The sequence below is a fragment of the Procambarus clarkii genome, chromosome 59 (assembly GCF_040958095.1).
Source record: "Procambarus clarkii isolate CNS0578487 chromosome 59, FALCON_Pclarkii_2.0, whole genome shotgun sequence".
NCBI lineage: Eukaryota > Metazoa > Arthropoda > Malacostraca > Decapoda > Cambaridae > Procambarus > Procambarus clarkii.
This window is the reverse complement of record NC_091208.1, coordinates 21,717,053-21,739,481: the sequence shown is the minus strand read 5'-3', so window position 1 is coordinate 21,739,481 and position 22,429 is coordinate 21,717,053. Positions and strand designations below refer to the sequence as shown.

The 22,429-nt window shown below is 39.5% G+C and overlaps 1 protein-coding gene across 2 annotated transcripts; it reads left to right on the top strand.

Moving 5' to 3' along the window:
• Positions 1–17,866, top strand: LOC138353684 (uncharacterized; the record flags this gene model as incomplete). Of its 2 annotated transcripts, none has more annotated exon segments than XM_069306964.1 (10): positions 1–1,502; positions 2,444–2,512; positions 4,526–4,683; positions 5,324–5,478; positions 6,665–6,819; positions 7,340–7,434; positions 7,596–7,740; positions 10,224–10,425; positions 12,034–12,173; positions 13,290–17,866. In XM_069306964.1, coding segments are annotated over 10 exon segments (2,704 nt in total), but the record flags the coding sequence as incomplete, so codon positions are not given.
• Positions 17,867–22,429: the final 4,563 nt, after the last annotated feature.

Below are 22,429 nucleotides of genomic sequence, written 5' to 3'. Positions count from 1 at the left end.
TGCCAGTCCCATCAACAAATGTTCTCCAGAGGCACACCTGCGGGCCTTCCCGCCATCCCCATGTGGCGCCGTGTCTGTCCACCACCTGTGCCGGTCCCCCACACCTACACACGATACACAAGATCCAGAACCACTCCAGGAGACTGACTGGTTTGTCCTTGAAAAAAAGAATATAGCTGTTCCTTTAGTAACTCTCAAAATCTGGAAGCTAATGAAGAATTTTTGGAATGAATTGCCGGAGTTTGTTAGCACAAAGGCAGTGTTCGGGTGTCACGCGTCCAAGAAGTGCATGCACAAGGAAGTCAAAAGTATAAACCGTCTCTTGGAGCAACTTCACGCTAGATTAAGATGGATTACTCCAGTCATCAACAAGGATTGTAGAACAATGTGTGATCATGACCTCAGTGTTGAGGACTACGCTTTTCAGGAGGCTGTAGAACACATGAAGTCTTGGCTTGTCAAATTTTTCATGGAATGCGAGTTCATAGGCTTCAACATGAGCAGTTTGTCGTCTTACAACTTAAACAGTACCTTGACAGTGCTAAACTCCAGTACGGTCTCCACTTGCAGTGAGGCCGTTGATAGGGACAGTCTCCAGCAGTCTTGTAAAACCGGGCAAATTCTTGATACAAAACCTTCATTTACAGAAGGGAACCTGGAAGATTGCCCAACTGTAATTAAAAATGATTTGCTTTACTGGCTGTGGCAAGCAGTAAACTCAGACATGGATGAAGAATTAATAGTCCATTTCACAGCGTCACATTACAGTCTGCAGGAAGTCCATCAGTCTAGAACCATACTTGCTTCCTATAATTTCTCCTTGTCGTATATGAAGGGGGTGAGAGGCATCCTGTTTGAGATGCTGTCGGCCCTTCGCTCAGTAATAAACACGCAGAACAAGACCATCCCAAAGTTTGTAAGTGTTGATGTTAATAACAGACCGTCAGTGCGACCCATGAAGGCATCGAGTATAATAAAGGACCTGGAGGTGCTTGGGGACATGGCGCACACAATGACCACGAAGCTTAGTTGGCTGCTGCCAGAAGCTCGCCGTTACTCCTCCGCCATGGAAGCGGCTAGCAAGGGAACGCTTGAATCTCACTTGAGTGCTATTGGTAATACACTAGCCGATCTCAAAACTATGCTAGACTGGGAACTTGCTAGCTCACAACATGGCTCTGGGGCATCAGTTCTTGAGAAGCCGGTGTCTATGGCGTGCAGCCAGCCCGCCTACATGTACCATACACGCACCTCTGACGTGACACGTGGAGGTTTGTTACAGTGTACTGAAGCAGAGACCACAGGAGGATACTGGCCAGGTAATGATGGATCTATTGGCAGCTGGTATGGGGTCAACATGGGTGAAGCAAAGATGGTGGTGGCTCCCAGTAACACGCTCCTCCACTCAACGTATCCCCCCTACACGTCTCTCCGTGAGAAGCACCCACAGGTGTGCGCACATACCTCTCACCACCAACATATCACGGAGCAATGTGCCAAAGGTACTCTGTGAGTTACATAACCGTTCATGCCTCTATGCAAACAAATCAAAATATAAATATTTAATAATCGTATCTTTGTTTTATATAGTAAACACTCGTGAAGGAAACCACAAGCAGACATGTGCATATATGTAGAGTATACTTGTCTGCTGGTATTACAATACTTTACTGTAAATACTCCCAGCCCTATTTTATAGTCTAAAATATATTGAAATCAGAATGTCCTAGCCGGGCTCTTATAACGTGTATGACTTTTTAATGTTCGTATTGCCTTTTTGGTAACTAAATATTTTTGTAGGTTTACTATAGTAGACACGTGTATAGTAGTCCAAGGAATGGTTCAGTGTGCAGTCAAACTGAATGACTGTAGATGGTGTAGGGGCTGTGCTGTAGTGCGCGTATGGCAGTAGGTCGTGGGCCTGATACACACACCAAGCACTCAATGACTGTAGATGGTGTAGGGGGCTGTGCTGTAGTGCGCGTATGGCAGTAGGTCGTGGGCCTGATACACACACCAAGCACTCAATGACTACACGCGGCGTCAAAACCGTGTAGGATTCTAATGCAATATTTTCACAAGATTTAAACCACCCAGATGACTGAATCTGTCATTTTATCTAAATCAATGATTTAATGAAGTATTTGTATTTTATTATTATTATATTTTTTAATCGAATCCCATTTTATAAAGTAGTGAAAAATGAAACATAATCCCAGGACTTGATTATTAGTTTAATAGTTGGTGTAGTGAGAAATATTGTTTAATGATATCTGGTTGTGTAAATATACGGCATTTGCCTATATATATTATTGCTTTAAAATAATCGTTTCATATTTAAAAATTAGTACTGTACAGATGTTCAGCATTTTTGTTTTGTTTTAAGTGGTATAATTTCAGTAGCGTAATTTGGGTGGAGTATTAATGTTTAATTTCATTGCAGTAACAACGCCTCAGCCGCCCCAGAGACCGTGGATACCCCTCACAGAGTCCGACAGAACTAAACCTTCATGTGAGTACCAGCGCTCCTTGCCAACCCTGCTTCCTTAACACCACTCTCTACACACTTAACCCAACAGGTCAACATGCTCCTTTATTTTCTACCTGAACTAATTTGCTTCATTACTGAAAGTTTTTGCTTCATTCATTGCAACCTCTGTGGACATGGTCTAGATATTTGTAGATATTGCTGTGAGTGGACCTTTTTTTTTTCGGGGGGGGGGGGGGGAGAGAGGCATAGGTGAAGGGAACTATAGAAGTGGGAAATACAGTGAGAGGTATGAAAGCAGGCGGGCTGTCCGCCTTGCTGACACGATGTGTGGGTGTTGGCAGCTAAGCTAAGCTGGCTCCCTCTTGTCAGGGAGTTGTGAGTGTGTGAGAGGTTCTTCACATGTTTCACCATATATGGATGTCCATAGATGACGGACGGAGAGCTGTGGGAAGGGAGGCAGGGAGATGGGGGGGGGGGGGAGTGGGGTGGAGAAGGGGGTGGGTAGTGGGGAGGGAGTTGGGGGGGGTGGAGAGGCAGGGAGGGAGAGGCAGGGAGGGAGGGAGGGGGGTGGAGAGGCAGGGAGGGTGGAGAAGGGGGGGGAGGTGATCCTTCCCCCCTCCAACTTAATACAATCCAACTGAAAAGTGGAGTACCACAAGGTAGCTGCCTCTCTCCCACTCTATTCAACATGTATACAGCTGACCTACCCCAAGGTAGCTGCCTCTCTCCCACTCTATTCAACATGTATACAGCTGACCTACCCCAAGGTAGCTGCCTCTCTCCCACTCTATTCAACATGTATACAGCTGACCTACCCCAACATGGAGAATACATCACATACGCTGACGATGGGTGATTTGGGTGACGATGTCACTCAAATAATATGCCAACCGGGACCATCAAAGCCGCTACTAGGCGACAAGACCAAGGCAGCAATTGAACTCATAAACAACTTTGAGAAGCAATGGAAAATTAGCACAACTAAACAAGTTCCAGGTAATACACATTGCAAAAAGAAACCCGGACCCCATTATCCATGACAACAGCCCGATCCAATATGCAGAGGTAGGCAGAATACTGGGACCCATGATAAATAGAATAGGGATCAAAATTCATGTAAGGGACCGACTAAAAGCCAAAGCAGCCTTAGTAAAACTGAGGAGATTCCAAAGCCTCATTACAAACATTCAGATACACCTATATAAGGCTCTAGTTCGGCCGCATCTAGAGTATCCCCCAGTACCACTACTCACCTTGAAGAAAACTAACATGCAGACACTGCAAGCAGTGCAAAACAAGGCACTAATGGGGCACAAGGCACAAAACACCGTCCACCATATGATCAGACAATCCAGAAGCTTCATGAGCTCTTGAACATACAGCCACTAAACATCATACTACAGCACCAAGCCATCAGGGTGTGGAACACCATCGAAATGTTAGAAGACCCAATATTAGAAAGATTACTCAAAGATGAGATGCCCCGGTCCCACAGCTGGTGGCCCAAGAGCCTCGATTTACTAGATGAAAACCCCACCCCACAGTACATAATTCAAAGGTGAAACACTGACCAGAAATCCTTCCCCTTATAATTGGAAAAATGGAGTATGTGTGTGTGTATGTATGTGTATATGTATGTGTATATGTATAAATATGCATATAAATATATAATGTAAGTTTAGTAGTCTGTTTATGGGTATGATTTTGAAGACGGTGTGCCGTGGTCTATTCTGATTATCACTTAAGGGAAGGGTATTTGTTGCAAAAGCAAAGGTCCTTATGAACTTGATGTAATTTCTTTGTTAGTCCAAGTTGCAAAATGCACTAATGGGGGAGGGGGCACTTCAGCAGAGATCTGATCATCTTGTAGAAAAGGAGGTTTGCGTGCTCTGCTTTCTTGAACCTACACACACACATGCTTGCCAAGGTTGCTCTTGACCATCCCTACATGTATAAGTGTTTAGTGGGGACTAATACTCTTGATACTCATTTCATTGCCTAGTTCTGTATATTAATAGTTGTTTTGTGTTACAGGTATATTCACTGTGATGTGTTACAACGTGTTATGTGACAAGTATGCAACACGACAAATGTACGGGTACTGTCCTTCGTGGGCATTGGAGTGGGAATACAGGAAGAAAGGCATCATGGATGAGATCAAACACTACCTTGCAGACATCATAACTTTACAGGCAAGTGTTTTTTTTTTTTTTTTTTTTTATAGCTTGACCACTTGGTTACTTTCTTAGACAAGGTCTTTATAACCCAACCTACACATGAGAAATGAAGGAAAAGTATTGATATTTTGGACTGACCTGGACCCTATTCAGTCCAGACTTGATTGGGATCCAAGATTAACCGAAAGTCACTTTCATATAATTTAAAATTTGGGGGTTGGGCAATTAGTTTCTAGCCACATTATTGTGACTTGTTCTCTGCACAAGAACTTTGTTCCCAAATGGACAAGACTTGACCCATTCAATAGAAGTCTACATTTCAAAACTGGCATAAGAGATCTTTTCAAACTGCCATATCCTGGTATAGTATAGGAAAGAGACTGCAAACTTGTCAATCCAATCCTGAAATAACCTTGATTATTTTTTTTTTTTAATACACACCACAAAGTCGTTTCAAATTTAGAAATCTGCTTGTAGCCCCCTCTAATGTGTGTTAACTTCATGAAGTCTTGTAATATTTGTGCAAGATTTTTGCAAATTTACAGAAATTTAGAAATTTACATTTCTTGTATGCATTCACATTGTTGGTAATGATTTATTACATAGTTACAGTACTGATGTGATGATTAAAGTAATAACTGTTTTGTACTTGCAGGAGGTAGAAACAGACCAGTTCTTCAACTTTTTTCTTCCTGAACTAAAGAATGATGGTTATGATGGAATTTTCTCACCAAAGTCTAGAGCAAAGCACATGTCTGAAAATGAAAGAAAATACGTTGACGGTTGCGCCATCTTCTGGAGAACTAGCAAGTGAGTATTTGTGAATTGAATATTTTTAGTGTAGAAATATGATATTAATATTTGGCTTACTCTTGGCCTCACCCCTCCCATTACAGTAACTAAATACAGTACACTGTACTTCCAACCAATTGTGAAAAAACAAATAATGGTACAGTAGGAATGAGAGATATAGTAAAAAAATTATTCCTTGCACTATTGCTGGTCTGGTGTGTGCATAGTTCTGCTCAGAAACCAATTTTGTTGTCACTTCCTGCATGTTTCAAAATGTTTGTATGCCATTGAGCTATTTACACTATCTTAAACAGTTGTTGTACAGGTATGTGTACAGTATTGAAAGTAGGATATATATTATACAGTAGTGAAAATATTGTCTTAATATTTACAAAATGATAGCACCGTTTTATTTTAATGGTAGAGGTAATACTTTATAAGCTGATGCCGTGTGTTACCCGCCTCTTGGCAATACAAATCGGTTCCTATGATGATGCCTGTGGCCAATATAGTTCCTTAAAGAACAAATTATACAGTATAGATTCTGCAGACCAATATTGTACTGTACTACAGTTTATTTATTTACAATTTTGTGTAGAGGTTAAAGTTTTAGGTTGTGACCAGTGACTGTTTTTATTGATGACATGCAGTAGGCACCTTGTTATGACTTATGGGGGGCTCCATGATTTTTAGGAACATAGTTTCCTCTTGAGCAGTTACAGCCTATTGGCAGAGCCTCATTCTTTGAATTAATTCATAAATATAACTCATTTTAGTTGAAATATTCCTATGTTTGTGCATATTTGCTTAGCAATAAAGGTTGAATATTTTACGTAATGTACACATCGTATGGTTGAATAAGTGATCATAATCTTCCAGAGGAGTAAATTAAGTGTGTGTTGCCAGAGGTTTGAGGCTAGAAGTGACAAGAAAATACATTACAAATTATTTATCATTGTAGATAATGTAAAATAACTTGGTGTAGAATGTTTGATATTTAAAATGCTTAAGTGATTATACTTGTTTACCAGATTATATTTTCACTGTTAAGATAGTGAGTGCAAACCTCAAACACCTGTTCCAGTCTACTTAGCAGAAAAGTTTCACTGTTAGCCAGATTGTGGAATATGTTAAGGAATTTAGTTTTTTTTTCTTGTTTTCCTAAAAGAGCATGGATCTAGAGAATGGCATTTTATATTTTCAGGTTTACCCTGGTCAAAGAGCGATTGATAGAGTTCAACCAGTTAGCAATGGCAAATCATGATGGATCAGAAGACATGTTGAACCGTGTCATGACGAAGGACAACATTGGCCTTGCTGCACTACTGGAGACCAAGGAAGCAGCTTGGGAGAACACAGGTGAGTTGCACAAATGTAACCGGGAGATCAGTTGTGTAGTCTTTATGTATGTGTTGCTTTTATCACATTAAACAAATATTTTAATGTTATTTTCATCAGTATTTTGAGATTTGTTTCCCAATTCTTGTTCTTTGCATTTAGTTTATAGAGTACTGTGTGTTTTGTTATATATTGTGACTTTATTGTTAATATTGACGTGTAATTATTTTAATCATAAATGTACAATTAATGGGCCAGCCAGAGGTTTAGGGCCCATGCAGGAATATTCCTGAAAAAAAAAACAGAATATGGTAAGACTGGGCTTTTAACAGCAGCAGTAATAGATATCCTCTTAATATGAATTAATTATTTTAATCTGTAAGTGGCCGACAGAAGTAGTGTTTGCTATTAGACATACAAGGTATTGGAGAGTAGTAACCTAACTCAATACTGTTACAACTTTGTGTAGGATTCCTTTAGTGCACAGGAAATTTAAATTAATGATGTGCTTTGAATAATATTTTATTTTTCATCCTAGAAGTTCTGCCAGACAAATCCCAAGTGAACCAATCTGTGCTAGTTTGTACAGCCCATATTCATTGGGACCCCGAGTTTTGTGACGTCAAACTCATCCAGGTATGTCATCATTTCATCCGTCGTGTAATGTATATTCTATACTTTGTAGCATCTGTAATGAATTGACATTCACAAGTTTATAAACGAATGCTGTATTCTTTTGACTTCACAAACTATATGCACAAATAGGAAATGTATTGAGTGAAACTGGTTTCTTTCAGACAATCATGTTGATGAGCGAGATACGGCAAATAATTGGTCAAATTGTTGATGAATCGCAGCACAGATCAAGATTGGGTAGAAAAATAGACCCTGGTTCCATTCAGCTTCTCTTGTGTGGTGACCTCAACTCGCTCCCAGATTCAGGCAAGTTCTGGAATAATTGCAGTACAGTACATAGTAGGTAAAGGCTATTTGATTCTACAATAATGTGCACAGAAGATATGGTGAACTGATGTAATTTTTTGTAGTTGTGTAATTTTGATCTGCTTTCCTTACATTCCTCTTACATTTTCCTCCTGGCTTATGCCTTCACACTCCATGAAAATAGGAAATGGGTTGAAAGATGTGATCATACTGTGTGATATAAATAAGTGGATTTTATCAGATCTTACCAAGCCATTGATGAAAGGGCAGAGGAGTATTGATTTATTGTTTCCATAGACAGGAAAATACTTGCCATATAAATTGGAATGATAAAAGTAGGCTGGTTCTCACAGAAGACGAAATGGTTAAAGAATAAAATTTGATGGTTTGGCTGATGTAAGTAACTTGAAGTGATTTTGAAGCATTGTAGCAAGAGATGTAACCATGTACAGGCATACCTCAGAATAAGAGTTTATATCCGTTCCTGGAGACGCCTCGCCTTCCGAAAACTCGCATTCCGAAGTTAATTTCCCCATAAGAAATAAAGGGAAATGAATTAATCCGTTCCTGACTACCCCAAAAACCCCACATCAAACTAAATTTTTATACCTAATTCATCTAAATAAACCTACAAAACTGTGTTCCAGTTATTACTTACCTTGCTGTCGAGTGCTGTAGGCGTATGGAAGATGGTGAGGAGGGGGGAGGAGGAGAGGAGTTACTGTTTGGAAGGGGAGTCCCCTTCCATAATCACATCACAGTAACCCCATGCCTTGTAACACTATGGATACCACTTCTCCTTCTAAATTTTTCAAACCAGCCCCTGCTTGCCTTAAACTCTTTCTTATCTGCATCACTTGTTACAGGGGTATTCTTTAGAAGGTCTTCGTGCAACACCCTGGCTTTCTCACAAATAATGGCCTCCGAAACACTATCACCCTCAACTCCTTGTTGTGTATCCAAATTAATAACAACTTTTCCACTTCTTCAAGTATTTGTGGTCTTTGTGCCGTTAATGTTCTTACTCCTTTTGCCACTTTAGCACCCATAATCTTATTTTTCTTCTTAAGTATAGTGCATATTGTTGATGTGGCTTTGTTGTACTGCCTACAAAGTTCAACAACACGTGTACCGTTCTCATGCTTCCGAATGATCTCTTGTTTCTCCTCTATTGTCATCCTCACATGAGCTTTCTGGCCTTTATCCTTACCACTGGCTTTCTTGGGACCCATGGTGAGATATATAATAACAAATTGTATAGACAAATCACCAAAAATCCAACAAAACACTGAAAATCCGCGAGAAGAATTGATGTGGGGGTAGTCACTGAGCGCGAGACAATAATAAACTGAGGGGCGGCGACGATCGCCGAACCACCACGCGCTAGGTCGGCTGTACGCGTATCAACAAACTCGCGTCCAAACTCGCCTCCCGAAGTAACCATCGCCTTCCGAGACAAATTTTTGGAGTAAATACACCTCGCCTTCCGAAAACCTCGCATACAGGGACAATCGCATTCCGAGGTACCACTGTACTGTAAATTGGTGTCAAGTGAGGGAGAGACAAGTGTTGAATGCTAAGCTGGTGTTACACCAACTTGTAAACTGAACCTATTTGGCTGCGAAAACATTCTCGAGATCCTGTCCCCCACAGTCGCTCCCATTGCTTGCTTGCATCAAAGCCTTGAGAGAGAAGGCCACCAAAAATATAATACAGTATTAAGAAAAATGAAGATGTGGCCGGGACTTGACTGTGGGCAAAGAACTGCTAGAGGGCCGGGCCGGGTCAGAGTACCCCACAATTGAATCGAGACTCGTTCCAGTATGCAGCATGTACAGCTCATTTCAGGATAGCAATAGGTATCCCATTTGCAGTATTGTACTTCTGCTTGAGTCTTCTGTTCTTTCAAGGATGGGTTGGGTGTTACTACTATAATTATTGTTTAATAAAGTGCGTGTTTCATCCTGTTACTGCATGTTGTGTGTAGTATTTTGAAAGATCTTTTACATTAGTGTGATGAGGCAACATTTTTTCAGAAAAGACAGGTATAAGCCATATTATGATACAATAATTGTTTTGAAACAAATTTTTTGTTTTATAGCCATTAATTAGTACAGTATACTGAATCCGGAAAATCATGTTCTTTAATTTAATTTAATATTTTTAACTGATAAACAATAGCTGCTTAACAACTGCTGGATATAACTACTATAAATAATTAACTGGGTTTAATTTAAATTGACTTGTTCAAAAAAGTTAATGGTACCATGTAGGAAAATTATGATCTTGTTCCTTTACATTTAGTTGAACTCTGTACTCCAAAGGCAGTATTCACTTCCTACATGATGACTTAGAATATTCCTGCAGGGCTTCACGTTTAGCATACAGTTATTTACTTGGTCTTATTGTCCTGTCTTGAAGTAAAGATGTAAATTATAAACTCCTTAAATTCAAATAAATAATTGGCATTTCTCCTGTTTTAGGTGTTGTTGAGTTCTTAACAAAAGGCAGTGTTTCTATGGACCATGAAGACTTCAAGGGTTTTGGGTACAAGACCTGCCTACAGAAGATAGCAATGACCAAGAACAATAATTCCTTGGTTAACTCAAGTGCTAACATTTATACCCACAACTATAGGCTCTCTGCAGCATACGACTTCGCAATCATGGCATATACAAATTATACGTAAGTGTCGCCTATCGCCATTTGATTAATGAAGTAAACGTCTATGAAGAGAGAGTTGGTTAGTGGTACCAGTCATATCGGATATCTTTTACAGGCAGCACTGATGCATCATATCTGCCTCCTGCTGCTCTTACCCCTAGCTTGGCCTAATTTAAATTACCATACTTTAGTTGCATTAAATTTACTTCTTCACTTGCTTTTCCTCATATTTATTCCACATATTTATTAGTGTTTGGCTTGCTCCAAAAATGTACTTGTGTATGGTGCCAAGATAGTATTGATACCCTTTTTGACATTACATTTTAATTTAAACCTTACCTGAAATATATCTCTAATATATTGTTACATACTTCACCCCCTCATGACCCCACTCCTTCACCCAACCATACTGTCGTGTGTGAAGTAATTGGTGTCCATTAATTTTAGGCAATAGTTACCCATTTACTACATTCATCCATGTTTGTATTAAGTGCAATAATAATAAACATTTTTGTGTACACAAGTGCACGTCATTTTTCTATTTTGTTTCTAATACTGTACTGTAGCACTTTTTTGTGTAGTACACCTGAATGGTATTATGTTGATGCTTGTGTCCATTTATTGTACCCAAACATTTTTCATTCAGTTCACTGCCAGTACTCTATTGCCTCCTGTTTCCAAATACATTCTCATCTTTATCATCTAACAGTTTAAACTTTGCCTCTCTTTCCCCCCCCCCCCCCCCCTCCCCTCCTTCATTCCCTGCCAACTACAAATACCAATGAAGGGGCAAAAGTTACAACCCCAACCCTAGACAAGTGAGAGCAAATGTCTCGTTCTTTCCACTGAAGTGTTCCTAATTATCAATGAATGATATTGCATTAACTTTGCAGCATTCATCTAGTCAGCAGTTGACTCAATTGCTCTAGACAGCCATTTATTTTTGACTCCCATTCATGTAAGAATGCCATATATGAAAGGGAAACCTTCATTTGCTCGTAACTCAATGGGTGTCTTAAATTTGTACTAGTGTCTGACTCCTAACTTAATTCTGAATTCAATTCTTAAATTATTACTTTAAGTTGAAATACTATACTTTTGCAAGTTTTTAATGAAATTCTATTTAATTCCTTGCATATATAGAATTTTAAATTGGATTCTGATAATGTATCAGTTTCTGATATTTGGATTTATTTACTCCATAAATTTTCTTGTAAGATCCTTGGGGAAAAAAATAGGTGAATAAAGAAAAATGCCTAAAATTAACTCTCTAATATTTTGAATAAATAGTTTTGGGTGTAATGATATCAATTTCTCTAAACTTTTCATTAAAAGTTTAGTAACAAGGTTTATTATTTTAAGAAATAAAAGCCGGCGAGATGTCGTATTTTTGTAATTAAAGGAACTTATAAGAACCCAATTCTCGTACATATACCGTGCGTGATGAGACTTCATGTGACATCTGTCATACTCTGAGGGTTAATGGGTATAAATAAGTCATTTTGGTGTATTATGAGTATAAAGTGGCACTTGTAGAATTTAAATGGACATAGAATGGAAGTAGAATGGAAGTTCATTATTGGAGGTAGAAAATGATTTATAGTATTAATTATAAATTCTGGCTTTCAGGTATGACTTCAAAGGGATTATAGACTACATCTTCCACAGTTCTGATACCATGTCATCTCTAGGAGTTTTAGGGCCAATTGACCCTGACTGGTTTAGAGAGAACAAGGTCATGGGTTGTCCACACCCTCATATCCCATCAGGTAAGAAACCTTACGTGTACATGTCTACTTTAGTGTAGTGTAGTTACGTGTACATGTCTACTGTTCATCTTTCTTGCAAATACAATATGATGTGGACAATTTTAACTTCATCCCCATTTCCTTCATAGTGTGTAAGGCAGTAAGGTAAACACTAACCCAAATATTAGTTAAATATTCAAGAGTGACCAACCTCTGACACTGGAATATCAGGGGAAACCTAGTACATTAGAGCATACATCGGCAGTGGTTGGGCCAAGCACATACCTGGTTTAGGAATTCTCACCAATTTTACAATTCTCAGAGCCTGCCCAGCATAAAAAACTTTTGCCTTTGTCTTATTCTATGAGGGTATCTGTGGTATGTAAGGGGTACCTTAGGTTTTTTCTACTAACACCACCTTCCTACTGCTGTAGTAGGTGGGGAAACTTCTCTGACTAGACTGCACATTGGCCACATGTTTAACTTTTTCATCAGATAACTAAAGGCAACATTGAAATTATTGTAGCATTGTCTAATACAGTTAATTCTGTATTGTATATAAATCAATATGCATCAAAATTTGTCATTTTGAATATTGCATTTTACCCACTATTCCTATAGTTTTTGTCGTCTCCATGAAAGGGCTTCCCTGTCCCCATGAAAGGGCTTCCCTACCCCATGGAAAGGGCCTAACACAGTAATGCTTCTCATTGGTTTGCCAAAATAAGTTTGCATAATAACCTTTCCAAGACACCCATGTTTGTCCATTCTCTTGAAAGTAAAATTTGTATACCGTAGTACATGTAAGTAGGTAATGACTAATAATGTTGAGAATGGATTAAAATCTTTATTCAGAAATGGGCATATTAACAGGTTGGTCATTCATTATTTGTAAAGAATTTTTTAATGATTGTGTGGACATAAGTGGATGGTATGTTACACGGACAATATATAACGCGTGTCTTTCATGAAAAATTCAAGGGGTGATGCATGAGAAGTGATTGAATAGCTAGTTAAATTTATAAATTAAGAATTTATTAATCATTTTGCATTTTATAAAGTACTGTACAAGTAAATTTGGGTTAGTGTAAATTTTTCTTGTTGTACCTTATTAATTTTTTAATTTTTAAATTTCAGATCACTTTTCTCTACTAGTACAACTCGAGATGCGACCTGTGTCTTTGACACTGAACCACCCAAATGGCCTCCTCCATAGGTAGCCAGTGGCAAGCTCCTCCACATCAAACACCTCTTGGGGGGCACAGTCCACTCATCAGTGGTCTTTGTATGAAGCCTATGTACCAGATGCATGTACAGTCCGTACCAGAGCTCCTAACACGGATACCTGTGACTCCACAGGGGTTTTAATATACTGTGATGGAAGTCCATGCCCAGATTCATTTTTGGCTGTAAGTTGTTGTGATGAAGTCAAATGAAAATTGGGCTTCACCTCAGGATCTTCATCTTGAGAGACAAAGACTGTGTAGGTCCCTTCCTTGTGTCGTGCTCCGTGCAGCAGTTGCCCTATCACCTGCCAGACCAATGAGGCCTTGTTCATGTGTTTTAAGGAGCACACTCTACAAGAGCATTTTCTGTGGCACTGGGACAAATTTTCATTTTTTTTAATGAGCCTAGATAATAGTCATTTTATGGGTGTCACGGTACAAAAAGCATTAAGGTATGAGGTTTTATGCATGAATGGATATAGTAAAGCAGATTCTAAAGTAAGTGGGGCTGGAACTTGTACAAAAAATAGAGCTGATATTTAGGTCTGATAAATAAAAGAAAATGGAAAAAAAAAACTGTGCCCCTTAACTCGCCTTTGGCTTCCCGGCTCGTTTGTGTCGCCTGCGGGACGAGCACAAGAGCTTAAGCCACCTCGATCTCACTTGTGTGTTTTGATGGGCCCAGCTTCCCTACCTCCTAACCTTCCACTTATCCCCAAAACCTTAAACTTGCTTTTCCTGTGCACCATCTTTATCTAAAACTTACTATTGTTTTGCCACATTTTAAAACTTTCCCACTGCATTTGTTGGGCTGGGACCATCCTCATTTTATCATGTCTCGTCTACTGTATTTCGCCTCACTGCCATTATCACCACCACCTGTATCATAAATCCACCACCACCTGCATCATATACCACTTCCTTCTATCTTCCTCCCAAAATCATAACTAGCGTAGGCCACCCACAGCCTCTCCACCACTGTACAGTTGGCTGTTCTCATTGTCCAGGCTTCCTTTGCCTTGGTTCTTCGTCACTGCACATTCTTTCTCCCATTGATCATAACTAATACATCTCATAGCAATTTCCCATCATAAAAGAAACTACAGTTACTTGACTTGCATAGACATTAAACATTCAAAGTTTCCAGCCTTGTCTTTTTTCAGCCCGCTTACTCTTCATCTGGTAGTTTTATCTTCCCTCAGAAAATATCCAGCCCATGCCTCTTGTGCCACTTTTCCTTCCACAGGGCTGTTCCTCATTCCTTAAACATCTGAAACACGCACCGTGAACATTGGACTCTTTACTGCTTTGCTGTTCTGTTATTTCATCATTTGTGTACCTGGGGATTAGTTGAAAGCTTCAAGAATGCATCAGCAGGTGTATTACATACAAACTACTCTGATCATTAGTGCTTTGAAGTGTCATTCAATGTCAGCCATGAGTGGCCCTTCAGTTCTTTCTTAGACTAGGTTAGATTATTTATGAAATATTGAAAATACACTTTACTCCTTTATTTATGACATGCTATTAAAAGTACTAATTGACATATCTAAAGATAGATATAATAGTTTATATAATTGATTATCTGCAATTATGAAAGGGAGTATGATAGTTTTGCTTTCAATGAAAGACAAGAGAAGAATCTATTTTAGGGCAACTTATGGCTTTTTATTTTTTAATAATCCTTTCCATGGTATGTGAATGGATCTCCAACATTTTATAATATAGTAATTGCATGTTTTAGCCCATTTTTCTGACACTTGAAAGCACCAAAGATATAGAGGTTTTCCTGTACAATACTGGACCAGTCCTTTTGAAAATTAATCAGTATGGATGCATTTGGCTTTGCATAGGAAAATATAATACTTTTGTTCATATGATTGATATTGATGTATAATTTTTGCAAGTGTTGATGTTAATATTCACCATCATTGAGTTCAGTCTTCACTTTTTGTGTATTTTACCATTTGTCATTTGTTCCCTGTGGCATTCCTCATTGTCATCTATAAATAGGGCAGCAAAGATTTTCCGCAAACCTGGACGTTTTTCTTTTTTTCACTATTGCAGCATTTGGAGAGTTTATCATTTTTCATCATACAGATACATTAGCTTCATCAAAATTTCCTCAGATTTCTAATTGCTAATTGGCAGATAGTTTATTATATTGGAAATGTTTGTAAATATGTTCATTATACAAATGTGACAAACAGGGAAATAAATAGTCATAACCTTTGTCTAACAATAATGTTTTTCTACAACCAGGATACACAGAATCGCCTCTCAATCTGGATTTAAATTATCTTCAGGTACACATCATCGGACATTTTAGTTCAGCTTCACACAATTCAAATAACTTTGGACCCAATTTTAGAATATCTCTTGATTACTTAAGGTTAGTAATAACATCAAGGCTGTCAGGAGTATGCATTGAAGTGTATTTACATCATTGATATTGTACGTTTCATGAAATTATTTAAAGTGGTTGAACCTGAGTCAGGTTAATGTGTACATGAGGAAGAAATGATCTGTTAGTTTTCCATATAGCATAGTGGACAAATAACTGATGGACATGTTTCTTCAGGCTGTCCTCACACTTAACTACTACTGGCTACTCTCTAATAGAGCTATTAAGAAGTTAAATATCTGGAAATGGTATTGGGAATAATGGAAGGGTATGTCTTTTTAGATATTGAACATCTATATCCACCTTAAATCTACTTTTGTTAACTTGTCCTTTTACTGTATTGTGGAGTTGATAATGCATTTTAACAGGATGCAATTTTCTACATCTTGTGCTAGTAGAGAGTGGCCAGTGTTGGTAGCCGAGCGTCGTCATTGTCCTGTGCCGGCAAAAGTTGTAATCACCAGGTAATACTCGTTGTATTTGGATTTTGATGAGGAAATAGTTTGTACCCACAAACTTTCCAGAGCTATTTGCTTGTATGAAAAAAGGAAGGAGCTATGCTTAGCTTCCCATATTTGTGGTAATTTTCCTGTGTCCTCAAACAAATTATATTTTATATAAAGACTGGTATAATTAATCTAGACAATGAGCTACATGAAGGTTATGAATTGTTTGTAACTGTTGTGAGGCTTCTTGAAGCACCTAGTCAGCAGATCTTCGGGTATACTCTGGTGACAGTTTGCAACTATTCTAAAGTAACACAGGCTACAAATGACTGCCATCAAAATTGTCAACCTTTTGTTTGAGATTTTCTAATGTTAGGTCTCGAGTAAAGTTTTATATACACAGGACCTCTTATAGAGGCTTATGAACAAATGTTTGACTGCTTTATATTTGTAGCCTATGACCTTCTTTGTTGTTTTTGTAAGGCATAATGTGTAGTGAGAATGTTTGTAACTGGTTTTGGATTAGATGTGTCCTGTCCTTCATAAACACTGGAGGCTAGTCTGCTCCAGTGAGTCCGCTTGTGCCGACTTGGTACACGACCGCCCCACCGCAGCAGTCCCACCCACCCTGTCGGCCCATACCACATCTTCTCATACCTTGTTATTTACATCTATTTTTTTATAAATCATGGGTTCACTCACTCATAATTTACATATCATTTTGTGTAGATTCAGGATGGTTTTTTAGTGGCCTCAATTTTTTTACGGAGTTACTTTGGAGACTGTATTAAAACAAATTGTAGATATCTCCATTTTCTCGTTAAAAATTGTTGCTAGTAATTGTAGTTTTTTATGGATTACAAAGAGGTCATTGAACCAACCTGACAATAGGTTAGATACTTCTTGCACAAACCCATATGTTAGCCCAAGTTAGTATAGTACAGTACTTATAAATCTATACAGTTGTATTTTAGTGTTCATTTATATCATGTGCAAATCCTTTACAAATATCATGATTTATCTTCACTTAAGTTTCCCAAAGACTCCCGCGTGATTTAATGTGGGTGTAGTTTGGGCCAAATACCTACATTATGGTGAAGGCTGTGGTAGCACTCGTTGTAAAGGTTTATTTTTCAGGTGGTGCCATGGCCAATCCAAGCCAGCCCTCAACCCTGACCTCACTCAGCCTCTTGCAAGGCTATCATTTTTAACAGACATTTTTATTGTAGTTTATATTACTTCCCATTCAATAAAATCCCACTTATTGGGTAACTGTAAGTGGTAGTGTAGAATAGTTGTAGAATACAGATTTTATTAGTTTTAACCTATAAAATGTTTAGGCACATAAGTGTCCTAAATCAGAGGGCAGCTAGAGCCAAGCTTGAGGGCAGGCTGGAACAGGACCAAATATTGTAGGTATTGCAGTACTAGGGTTAAGTGGTCTGCCCCTTTAAATTTGGGCTAGTGTTGGTGGCGGTCCTCAGCAGTACAAAGTGTCTCCCGTGCCCCGTGCAATGGTCATTATCATTATTATTCTCGACGTCAGTTCACCACCCAGTCCTCACCCGACCACGCGGTAGCACACGCGTCTAGACATTTAGTAAGGTTAGGATTCAATAATAAAATATTGCAGATTAATTGAGATTTTCATTCATCCTCCTCCAAGCATAAATTGGAAATAATTTTGCACGAGAATTGTGCTATATTATCATTAGGAGCTACAAGCAAGGACTTAAAGGTTAGAACATCAGCCTTATTCCATCACACATGCACATGATGTCTGATATCTAAGAATGTTCAGTACTGACATGTACTAAGCCATTTACATTAAACTTTAATGAGTTTAGTAATATAGAAAATTAAACAAGAATGAAGGCAAGCCTTGATCATTTATAACTTAATTCTGGGCATATAAAGGATATAATACTTCTGAATACCACCTTTCATGACCCGTCTATTTTCATGAAACGCCTTTGTCTTTCTTTTTCTTTTTTTTTTCTTTTTATGTAAGTTGGACACGTCACCACAATTATTTGGTCCTCCTGCCAGATAGGACCAACTCTCCTTCCCCTCTGCACCTAGCTTAGCCCAGTTTCGACAGTGAATGACTGCCCTTCTCACAGGTCAGTCATCTTGATACTCTTTCCTTTCAGATCTAGCCAGCATCTTTTCATTTTAGTTTGTCTTGCATGGCCATAACAGCCCTCCAGCTATAGTATATTTTACTTTTCCAAGGTTGTCTTCAGTTTATGTACTATTGCCTTCATGTATGTATATAATATATATGTATATAATATATATGTATATAATATATATTTTCTCATGCAAGTCTTCATACACTTTGTACTGTTGGCAAACTGTTATGAATTCATCATAGCCCAGTCACAATAGGTTTTCATTCAATGCTTCTAGCATATTAGCACTAGTTTTCCAAGGTTCAAGAAATGTTGCAAAATTTGACAATTATGCTTAGACAACATTTGTATGTGTGGGAGTGTGGCTTGCTAGTGACTGTCTACTACTGGGCAGTGTATGACTATGAGAACCACCCATCAGCTCTTTCATTCAATTTTAAACAGGTTCCTCTTTACTCTTGATATTTAAGTTTGCAGTGCATTGCTACCGCATATATAACCTCGGACTTTATTTCTCGTCTTGCTCATTCATTCCCCTCATTGAGTGGCGCCTTACTAGCTGAGGGGCTCTTGTATGTTACCCACGGGTGAGGGTAGCTCCTGCTTCTTTCGCCAGTTTCCTGTGAAGGTGTACAAATGACTTTCCCTATATGTTAGCCATGTATGGTAACCCCCACATTCCCCCCCATGTTCTTCTCTGAGATTACGTCAATGTTGGAGCACTAGTGTGTGCAGCTAGGCTATATCTGATCTCTACCTAGTGGTCCACAGTAATCGGTTCATGGAAAAAATAATTTATTTTTTATAGGGCTAGTATAAAAGTAGGGGCTCTGTTTGTGGAACTGATAGAGCAAAAGTTTGTAAATGAGCGAGAGACGATTTCCTGAAACGCCATGTGCTTAACATACAAATTTATTTACTAAATTAAAACACAAGAGAAAATGTATATACACATGGTAATTGGGGATAATTGTCTTTACTTTAAGTGGTGTAATAAGCAAATCTATGCACAGTATTCTCTCTTGCTGTTGATTCCCAGGTGACATAACACAACCTAATTTAACACTTGATATGAACACCTTGAGTAATAATTGCTGCCTAAACATCACTTCTATATGCAAGGGAGAATTTGGAGCTCAAATGATGCTCAGGATATTACTTGCATGCACATAAAACTGACATATGTTGTAATAACTTCATAAACACGTGCATGGTCAAGAACTGGCACTGCGTGGGATGTCTTGCTCTGAATGATCATACCAGAGTTTGGTCAGTGAGCAGCCCAGCAGCTGCACTTAGCATCTTGAAATGTGGTGTGTACTGTACATAAATAGCTGCTCAACATTCACACCACATACGCATATTTGTTCTTGGCCGTCGATGAATGGGGAGTCACCTCTTCCATCGCTAGTTGTCTCACAGGATGCATCTGGAGTTAGCATGATGACCAAACCACGCACCAGAAGATGAAAAAATTACATTTTGGTCCATCGTGGTGCTACATAGCCTTCCTGGTTTGGTGCCTTCTTTTTGATAATTACTTACTTGGCCCATCCTTGACCATTATCAAATTGTATCTGAATAACTGATTTACCTGAGGGGCCACTAACTCTAGTGGCCTCGACGAAGACGGGAAGCTGGCGGCTTGTCGAAGGACTACCCGTTTGCCTTGATCATTATTTCCAGGTAGATTTTAAAACTAACAGTTTTGGCATTTACAGCTTCAGCGGGTATGAGGTTCCATGGGTTCGAAACCCTGTGGGTGAAAAAGCATCTCCTGTTCTCATTTCTACATTGTCGCTTGTTGAGCTTGAAACCATTGCTCCTTGTTTGTGTTGCATCTGACCTTTTGAAGAAATTGTCCGGATCATCATCCTCTAACCTCTAACTATATTCAGTATTCTGAAGTATCTTCTAACTTCAAACAATATTTTATAAGTTTCAATGAGATCTGCCCTGTCATGCCTGGTTTGTAGTGTTGTTAGCCCTGTGGCCTTCAACCATTCATAAGAGAGATGACTTAGCTCTGAAATGACTTTTGTTGCCCAGGGTTGCACTTTCTTCAGAGCAGTTATGTCCTTAAAATTTGGTCTCCATGATTGGATACAGTAATCCAAATGATTACTACACCAGAGATTTATACAGTTGAATTATTACCTTTTCCTTGAAGTCAAAAGTACGCTTGATTATTCCAAGGGTTTGCATGGTTAGCTTTTCTGACTGCTGCTCCTACCTGTTGTGCAACTTTTAATGAGTGTTGGAGTTTAACTCCAAGGTCCTTTTCACCACCAATTTGCTATAATGTAATGCTATTAATTTGATAGTTATGGCATTAGTTCTTATGCTCCACATGCATGGTCTTGCATTCGTCAATATTAAAAAGCATTTGCCAGTCTTCTGATCATTTGTGGAGTTCCTGAAGATATCTTTGTAAGGCTTCAATATCATTACCAATTCCCCAATATTCTTGGGAACATGTATTGATGTAATTAGTGCATGTGGGATTGTTGGGAATCAAAAGTTTTTGGCATACACTTTCTTGTAGCTGCAACATTATTGCTTGTGTGATTGGTACAGTATTATTTACCACCTTTCCCTACCACACCACACGTGTGCCCACTGTGCTCTTGATTCCTTCTCACCCCTGTACCACCTCCTGCTGCTGCCCCGAAGTGTAAGGTGAGGGTGTGGTCCTGAGTGATATTCCCAAGCTGTAACTTGACACCATCCTCACATCCTCTCCTCCCCTCTCTCACGCCCCTCACTTAATCTCTCACGCACCTCACCCCCCCCCCTCTCCCACGCACCTTACCCCCCTCTCCCACGCACCTTACCCCCCTCTCCCACGCACCTTACCCCCCTCTCCCACGCACCTTGCCCCCCTCTCCCACGCACCTTGCCCCCCTCTCCCACGCACCTTACCCCCCCCCTCTCCCACGCACCTTACCCCCCTCTCCCACGTCCCTTATCCCCCTCTCTTACGTCCCTCACCCGCCTCTCTCACGTCCCTCAATATCTCTCCCACTCCCCCTCACCATCTCCCACTCCCCCTCACCTTTTCTCACGTGCTCCTCACCCTCTCTAGACACACCCCTCACCCATAATATTCGTCGTGCGAGTGGTAGTTATGTGTGAACCCCAAAATATTAAATCAGTTCAAAGTGTTAGATCAGAGAGGAACAGTGTGCAGCAGCTGGGAAGGTAGTGAAGGGGCCAGGGGTTCACCAGGCATTTACGCACTCACTTGCGAAACTTCTACATCCTTCAAGAACCATCGCGGTTTTGTTTACATTTCGAAACATCACATCACATCAAGTGTTTAATAAATGTAAAGAAAGCCACCGTGATTGATGCAAGATGTACAGGTTTCGTAAGTGGTTGATGACTCGTGGCTCAGACCCATGTCGGTGTTCCCTGTACTGTGGAGTGAGCCGTTGTGACGGGGGGGGGGGGGGGGGGGGCGTGTTAGATTGACTGGATTGAAGCGATCGTGATGTGTGGATTGAAGCGGTCGGAATGTGTGGATTAAAGCGGTCTGGATGGGGGGGGGGGAAGAAGAGTGTCTCGAGGCTACCACTATAATTCCTGCCGGCCACATGTTACAAATTATTCTGTCAGCAGTAAGACAAATTATCATTGTTTCATTGTAACGACGAGACGACCACACTTGTAAAAGGGGGACTAATGGTGCTGTGTAAGATATCTTTCATGTGTTCTTTCGAAGCTGCATTCGCACATATTGAGCACCAGCTCCTGGTCCCCGCCTTCTGGTCACCGTTGTCTGAATGCGTCATGACTGGATCGTCGTGTGTTGTAGATTTACGCTATAACCGGCGCTCTGCACAGGATAAAAGGTTTAAAATCAAATTTGTGTGGATACCACCTCAAATATAACCCATTATGTATAGACATTGCAGCCAAATTAGCATGTAACAAGGATGAAGATGAATTAGACCTAGGTATCCCCATTTCTGTTGCTAAGACTATATGTTGTAAACACTGGGTCTAATAGAAGATAAATTATCGAGCCCAAAAGGCATCAGGAATGTATATTGGCAGCACAAAA